An 8,590-nucleotide genomic window follows, 5' to 3' on the forward strand; every position below is an offset into this window, starting at 1 on the left:
TTTCTGCACTTTACTTTTCCAGTACAAACACTTCTTACTTAAGTGTTTTCGTTGGATATTCCTCTTTTACCATTTACATACATTTATTACCTTCAGAGTTTGATAGATTGATATAATGCTGCTGTTCTGGAAACCAAACACTTGAAGTTGGTACAAATTATGCAGGATGCTACATACCATGCAGGAGATCATGTCACTCAGCTCAGACTTGGGCATTTATTTTTATTGAAAAACAAGCCAGGTAGTGGTAGCAAGACAGCATCCCAGCAATAGTGCTTGGAAAAGGGATATTTAATCTCTTTCCCCATGCCCTCATTTTTCCTGATTGACATGATCCTCCTGAACTGCAGTGGAAAAGAGAAAAGTACCAGTATTTTGTTTTTCCCAGTGAAGCTTAGGAATATGATTTAGATCAAGAAGATTCCATAGGAGAAAATACTAAATCCCCCACCCTCAGTATTGCAGGCTAAATCGCATAGGTATCCTGTAGGTGTTTTTCAGTGTGTTGGGCAATCTGATCATGGAACTCTCCTGTAATGAGTATTTTACAGCTTATAATGTTGTCCTCCCTACCAGTTAGCCCAGTAATGCTTTCCCTCCCTTTTCTTGAATGCAGGTAGAACGTGAACGGAGGAGATTGAAAAAGACTTGTGGTAACCTTTCTCTAAGTTCTAGTCTCTCTCAGGCTGACTCAGGACCTCCAATGATTCCAGTTGTTGCAAAGGTCTGAATATTTGTACATTTTAAAATTGGAAATTCCACTTAAACCTGTAACTAAAACTGTAAAGTATGATTTTTTGTTATATTAATCTTTCCATTTAGTAGCAAACAAGTCTTCTTAAATAGTGTCAGTGCTCACATATTATTAGCTTGGTTTAATGTTGAATATGTTGGAGGAAGATTTGAACCATGGGGATACTTGTATTATGCATGGTAGACATAAATTGTTGTCCATAGTTTCCTGTACCTGGGCAGTGGGATTTTGGGAAATCAACATATGGTTCAATTATCTTGTCCCCTTTTCTCTAGGAAGAAACTCTCTATAAGCAACTATCAGAGTATAAAAAACAGGTATGTTGTTCATATTCAAGGCATACTGAAATTTACATCTCTGTTCTCCATATGAGAACCATTTCTTTCATATTTCTAAACTGGCTAAGCACTCCATATTTCTAAACTGGCTAAGCACTCAAACGGAGGATCACATGTTAATACACATGATCTCCCAGGAAATCTTTAAGGAAACAATTTTGTGTTCTTGATCTTACCAAATCTTACTATTTTTTACATGGGGAGGATTCACAAACACCCCTTCATGGCAAAGCTGGAGTTTTTTTGGGGGGTGGGGTGGGGTGCAATTTCAGTGTTTGCACCGGGTGCCATTTCTTGTAGATATGCCCCATCCACATCTCTTGCCCTGGGAGGATCAGTTTTCTAGAGCCTCTTGTATTTTTTTTTTTTTGCACAACAGGCTTTATTGTTAGTGTACATATAATTTGTTATGGAACTACTGAAAAGTGATAGAAATTATTAACAACTGGAAGATAAGAGCTTATGAATGAAAGGCATTCCTTGCTGTGAACGAGAATTCTTGAAAATAAAGTATTCAGAGGAAAATTATGCTAACTGTAGTTGTTATCTTTGCCTTTTTTAAAGGTGTCTGTTCTACAAACACAACTATCATTAGAGCGAAAGCAGAAAAAGGATTATATTGACAGCTGTGCCAAAACAAGCCAGGAGCTTTCCAGTTTACATCAGGAACTTTTGCAGTCTTTAAATGTTGTGGCCAGGGAGCCTGAAGCCAGAGTACTAGCATCTGAGACTCACAAACTTGATGAAACCCTTAACAACAGCTTGGCACTGACAAATATAAGCTGGGGAGGCATCGTGTCAGAAAAATACCCAGTAAGCTCAACACCCAAAGTAGTCCAACAGAAAGAGTCAAGATAGCATGGAGGTGCCGAAGAGGCAGAACCATTCCAGATTCATGGCCACATCCAAAAAAATGTAGCCAACCAAATGATCCTGAAAAGTTTTTGGATCAGTATAAATTTCAGCCCACGCTGGATTGCAAGTAAAAGTGCATCTGCCAAGGCCTTCCTTTTTCTCACCCTTCATACAACCTAGCCTACAAATTTAGTTTGCCTGCATCATTTTTGGCTTCGCTTCTTATGTGAATCCTTGAAAATATCGTTCTAAAGTGTTCTGAAATCATGTGTATGCAGATAAGTTGTGAAATAACAGGAGCAGCTGTTGGCTACATATTAAATGAAGATCTGTGTTTTGGAGAACAAAATTCTAAGCCAAAGCATAGAAGTATTTGAAAAAAAATCCATCTTGCTTTATAATGATTTAATTACCAGTAAAATGAGCAGAGGTTTGTTAAAGAAACTGAGCTGTGAGTAAAGCTGAACTGAAAAGATTTCCCTCAGTTCTCTGCTTAGAAGTTCAGAACATAAGAAGATAGGTCTTTAGGGGATGAAAGAGGTCCCAACCCAAGAGTATTAGCTTCAGTTTCATTCTTTAATCTTACTAGGAAATTAGATTTGTTTCACAACTGATGCCTTTCCATGTTCTAAACTGCTCTATACTTGCACATTGTAAAATGTCTAAAGAGTTATTTTATAATATTTTTGTACTATTTTTCTTAATATTTATAATAAATATTTTTATTCTCTTACATTCAGATGATTCCATTAAAATTTTCTATGCATATTTCTCATCTATGATTCCAAATGTTTACATTTCAATCCTTGTCTCAATGGCTTCTTATTCAACTTACGAAATTGTATTTTGTATGTTGATTCCAGCCCTGGTGGTGGAAAAGGCCATCAAGTCACAGCTGATTTGGAGTTCTTCAAATACATCAAAAGCAGGAAGCCAGCTAGGGAAGCGGTAGGCCCGTTAGATGATGAAGGAACAAAAGGTGTGCTAAAAGATGACAGGGAGATTGCAGAGAAGCTGAATGAATTCTTTGCATCTGTCTTCACCCAAGAGGAGGTGAGGAAAATTCCTGCACCTGAACCAAGCTTCTTAGGAGGTGAATCCGAGGAACTAGCGAAGATAGTGGTAGACAAGGAAGAAGTTCTGGCAGCCATTGATAAACTAAATGCTACCAAATCCCCTGGCCCAGATTGCATTCATCCAAGAGTTCTTAAAGAGCTCAAGCATGAAATTGCTGATCTTCTCGTAACATTAATATGCAACTTATCCCTGGAGGTGCCTCCATCCCACAGAAGACTGGAAGATGGCCAGTATGTCACACCAATCTTTAAGAAAGGGGTCTAGGGGGGGACCCAGGAAATTACAAAGGCCAGTCAGTTTGACCTCTGTTCCTGGTAAATTAGTAGAATCTATCATTAAAAGATAAAATTATTAAGAAGCAATGTAAGAAGAAGCAAGACTTGCTGAGGAAAGAGTCAAGCATGAAGCTTTTGCAGGAGAGCAAGTCCTGTCTTACAAACTTACTAGAGGATTCTTTGAGGGTGTAAACAGGCATGTGGATAAAGGGGGGGACCAGTGGACATTGTCTACTTGTGGATTTCCAAAAGGCTTTTTGACAAAGTTCCTCACCAGAGACTGTTGAGAAAAACTCCTTAATGAAGAAGGAATAAGAGGGAAGTCCTCCTATGGATTAAAAACTTTGTGGTTGAGAAACAGGAAACAAAGGGCTGGGGTATAAATTCGTGGAAGTTCTGCAATGGAGAGATGCTTAGGGGAGTGGGTGTCCCCAAGGATCCCTTTTGGGACCAGTGCTCTTTAAGCCCTATTCATAAAATTACCTGGAAGTAGGGGGGTGGAGTAAGCGTGAGTGGCCAAAGTTTGCAGATGATACCAAATTATGTAGGGTGGTAGGAATCTACTGAAAGGATTGCAGAAGAGCTCAAAGCCCGGACCTTGATAAATTAGGTGAGTGGGCTGAGAAATGGCCAAATGCATTCCAATGTATGCAAAAGTGCAAACTGATGCACACTTAGGAGCAAAAAATCCAAACTTCACATGCCACACACTACAAGGGTCAGTTGCTATCAGTGGAACTTAGACCAGGAAAGGGATTGGCCGTCTTAGTTACGTATAGGATTTCCATGGGAATGTCAACTCAATGCATGGCAACTGTGAAAAAGGCAAACTCTATGCTGGAAGGATAATTAGGAAAGGAGTTTGATATAATAGAAACTACCAAAAGGATTGTCATGCCTTATATAAGAAGAAGCCGTGAGATGCTGACCACACTTGGAGTACTGTGTTCAGAGTTCTGGTTTGCCACATCTCAAAGAAAAGGATATTAGAAGAGATGATAGAAAAGAAGTGTCAGAGAAGGAGACCTTGAGGATGATTGAAGGATTGGAGCACCTTCCTTTGCTGAGGGAGGAGGCTCTTTAGTTTGGAGAGGAGACGTCTGAGGGGGGATATGATTGAAGTCTATAAAATTATGCATGGGGTAGAAAATGTTGACAGAAATTTTTCTCTCTTTCTCACAATACTAGAACCAGGGGGCATTCATTGAAAATGCTGGGGGGAAGAATTAGGACTAATAAAAGAAAACACTTCTTCACACAACGTGTGATTGGTGTTTGGAATATGCTGCCACAGGAGGTGGTGATGGCCACTAACCTGGATAGCTTTAAAAAGGGCTTGGACAGATTTATGGAGAAGTCGATGTATGGCTACCAATCCTGATCCTCCTTGATCTGAGATTGCAAATGCCTTAGCAGACCAGGTGCTCGGGAGCAGCAGCAGCAGGCCGTTGCTTTCACATCCTGCACGTGAGCTCCCAAAGGCACCTGGTGGGCCACTGCAAGTAGCAGAGTGCTGGACTAGATGGACTCTGGTCTGATCCAGCAGGCTAGTTCTTATGTTCTTATGATTTATGATGACCCTGTAGAGTGTTCAAGGCAAGCGACATTCAGAGATGGTTTGCCATTGCTTACCTTTACATAGCCAACCTGGACTTCCTTGGTGGTCTCCTGTCCAAATGCTTACCAGGGCCAACACAGCTTAGCTTTGAGATCCGAGGAGATTGACCTAGCCTGGGCCATCCAGGAGTGGACACCCTACTATCTGTGGAAGGTGGACCTGTGCTGCTGGGCCTTTAACACTAGAAGAAAGGATAAAGCCCCCTAGCCAATACTGTGCACCTGTTCCACACTTTTCTTCTGTGTAATATATGTTCCTATTGGCTTCTGTATCAGTGGCCTTGTTATCTTGCGGTATAATTGTTTATCCAAGCCATCCAAAGCACAAGGGTGTCTGGATACAAATGGCATTTGACTCTGTCCAAAGCTAATCGGTTGTAGAAAGAGCATTTTTAAAAAGACTCTGAACGCTTACCTCAGGGCTGTTTGCTGTGTAGTGTGGTTGTAGTGCGGTCTTCTTGTGTTTCTCTGTTTACACACGAGGAGGCACCCCAGTGCTACTGTGCAGCTTGCTTGCTGAGGTCTCCTGGGCCTCTGAAGTTTTTCCTGGTTCTCTTAATTCTACCCATCAACTCATTCTTAAAGGCACATAGTGGCAAGATTGCTGACTTTGTTAAAGCCCTTTAAATTGCTGTTATTGCAGTTATATCAATATTGTAGCCCCTAAAAATAATTCCTTCCAAATGAAAGAGGCAAAGCAGTTTCCTGGACCACACTCTGATGAAGAAGGCCATGTGCTAGAGCTGATATTCTTTCCCCACTCCTCCACACACAGACACATACTTCCTGCTGCTACATCATATCAGCTCCCTGACACCCCTCTAGTGTGTGTGTGGATTCACACCATCCCTGGAAAGGGGGGGGGGGCTAAATGCATGAGAACATTGGGTGTATGGAGGGACTCAGCACACTCTGTTATTATATCAAGATATATCGATATGAGAATTTAGAGGTCAGTGTGTTTTGGTTAATCCTGTGGGATTGAGCTCCTCCAAGCAAGGACAGGGGTGGGGTAGTTGGCCCCAGCCATGGACATTAGGTGACCCAGCATTTGGGAAACACTGCTCTACATGCCAGACCATTTTACTCAGCTGCCTAGGGGATCAAGGGGAGCCCCTGAGAAGATGGCAATACTGATGGGTTTCAGCTTTCTCCCAGTGTGTCTGACAAAGTACAACCCTCATTTTTAAAGCTAGGATTGTGGTGATTTGGGGCCCTTGGAGTAAAAAAGATGCCTAACCCTGGTTTAGGGGAAAATGTTCTATTTTTAAAGTGGCCTGGTTTTGAGCACATTCACTGTTTGAGAGCAACAAGATTGCTGCTCAGCAGAATTTTATTTTGAACTATTTCTTCAGGGATCTACAAGTGGAATGCTTGCCCCCATTACAGCATTACAGCCTTCCCACCATAAGTTTTCTCCCTGAAGAGTTTTACTGTTGCAGGCAGTAGAGCAATTAGATGTCCAGTAGCACCTTAGAAACCAGCATATAAACTTTGCAGAATCAAACTGATGTATTTGATGGAGGGAGCTCCGATGCTCGAAAGTGCATATCCCGAAAATCTCGTTGGGTCTCTGAAGAGCTACAGGACTCCAATCGAACTGTTGGGAGGTTTGATAAGGTTTGCTTGCAAAATGGATTGCACCCCAGGGACGTATAGGTATAGATTTTATAGAACACCCCAGGTATAGATTTTTTATGGGGGGTGTTCGGGGTTCGGGCCACTCCCCCACCCGCCCCTAGGGCATGGCCACGCCTCCACAAGCCCCACCCCTGGCCTAGTGCTTATAAAAGCAGCTCTCCAAGGTTGGGGATGGCAGACTCCCCTGCCCTGCCCTGCCCTGCCCCTACCCTCTGGGCAGAGGCATAGAGGGAAAATGGAGCCTGGTGCAAAATCTGAGTTTTGCACCCGCCCCCCTGGGCAGCCGCTGTGATGCTGGAATCCACCCCCAAACAGCATCACTTTCAATGGTGTTTAAACTGGAGAGTCCAAATTCTCCTTTTAAATCCACCTTAAAGGGAAAATTTGGGGTCCCTAGTTAAACAACATTGAAAGTGATGCTGTTTTGGGGTGGATTATCCCCCACCCTGAAACAGCATCACTTTCAATATGGCGTAGTGGTTAAGAGCAGATGCATTCTAATCTGGAGGAACTGGGTTTGATTCCCTGCTCTGCCACTTGAGCTGTGGAGGCTTATCTGGGGAATTCAGATTAGCCTGTGCACTCCCACACACGCCAGCTGGGTGAACTTGGGCTAGTCACAGCTTTTCGGAGCTCTCTCAGCCCACACACCTCACAGGGTGTTTGTTGTAAGGGAGCAACGGCAAGGAGATTGTAAGCCCCTTTGAGTCTCCTACAGGAGAGAAAGGGGGGATATAAATCCAAACTTCTTCTTCTTCTAAACCAGGGGTAGGGAACCTGCGGCTCTCCAGATGTTCAGGAACTGCAATTCCCATCAGCCCCTACCAGCATGTGAGTGGCCATGCTGACCAAGCTGATGGGGAATTGTGGTTCCCTAATTTTATCTGGAAGAAGCACCTAATTCTAAACTGGCTGAGGACCTCAGATTTTTTCTCTTTAAATCCCATGCGAGAAGGGGGGGTGGATTTAAAAAAAAAGAATCTAAGGGGAAAGTTGGAGGGGTGCCTGCTGTCCCAGGGGGTGCAATTGTTAAGCTAGAAGCACCAAAGCTTTCAGGGTATCTTGGGGTGTCTCTAATGATACCACCCAGAGTTTAAGTTGAAGTTTGGTCCAGGGGGTCCAAAGTTATGGACCCTCAAAGGTGTAGCCCCATCTCCTATTAGCTCCCATTGGAAACAATGGGGGATGGGGGCACCCCCTTTGGGAGTCCATAGCTTTGAACTCCCTGGACCAAACTTCACAAAACCTGGGTGGTATCAATAAGAGGCTCTCCTGATAGTACATCCCAGGTTTGGTGAAGTTTGGTTCACGATGTACAAAGTTATGGACCCTCAAAGATGTAGCCTTCATCTTCTATTAGCTCCCATCGAAAACAATGGAGGATGGGGCACTCCCTTTGGGAGTCCATGGCTTTGGACACCCTGGACCAAACTTCACAAAACCTGGATGGTATCAATAAGAGACTCTCCTGGTAATACATCCCAGGTTTGGTGAAGTTTGGTTCAGGGAGTCCAAAGTTATGGACCCTCAAAGGTGTAGTCCCCATCTTCTATTAGTTCCCATTGGAAACAATGGAGGATGGGGGCACCCCCTTTGGGAGTCCACAACTTTGGACCCCCTGAACCAAACCTGGGTAGTATCATCAGGAGAGTCCCCCAAACAATCCCTGAAAGTTTGGTGCTGCTAGCCCAAACAATGCGCCCCCTGCAGGCCAAAAACCGAAAAAGCACTAAAACATCTAAAAAATCCACAAACGGGTGGGCGGAGCTTCGGACATGAATGGGGGGGGGGTTTCAAACCCGAGAACCCCCCCCCCCTTACCTACGTGCATGTTGCACCCACTGGAGACCCTTGGTTCGAGCACAGTCCCTGGAGCGATGCCAACTGGGCCTTCCCACTTTTGCCCAGTCGCAACAAAGAGCACGTGGATAAAGTGGCATGGTACTATACGGGGCTGAGACATTGTCCCAGACTCCCTGTCCATTTGCAAAGTCCCTGAATGACTGAAGAAACAGAGCCGGGAGCCGCATCAC

The 8,590-nt window shown here is 43.6% G+C and overlaps 1 protein-coding gene across 1 annotated transcript in view; it reads left to right on the plus strand.

Annotated features, from left to right (window-relative positions):
- Positions 1–2,680, plus strand: part of CEP250 (centrosomal protein 250) — a 38,753-nt gene extending 36,073 nt beyond the window's left edge. Inside the window, exons 32-34 of the mRNA XM_048495776.1 lie at positions 617–724; positions 1,030–1,071; positions 1,657–2,680. Of these exons, the coding sequence (XP_048351733.1) occupies positions 617–724; positions 1,030–1,071; positions 1,657–1,950 (444 nt within the window). The 3' untranslated portion in view covers positions 1,951–2,680. The remainder of the gene's footprint in view (positions 1–616; positions 725–1,029; positions 1,072–1,656) is intronic.
- The last annotated feature ends 5,910 nt before the right edge of the window (positions 2,681–8,590 follow it).

This window comes from Sphaerodactylus townsendi, linkage group LG05, assembly GCF_021028975.2.
Source record: "Sphaerodactylus townsendi isolate TG3544 linkage group LG05, MPM_Stown_v2.3, whole genome shotgun sequence".
NCBI lineage: Eukaryota > Metazoa > Chordata > Lepidosauria > Squamata > Sphaerodactylidae > Sphaerodactylus > Sphaerodactylus townsendi.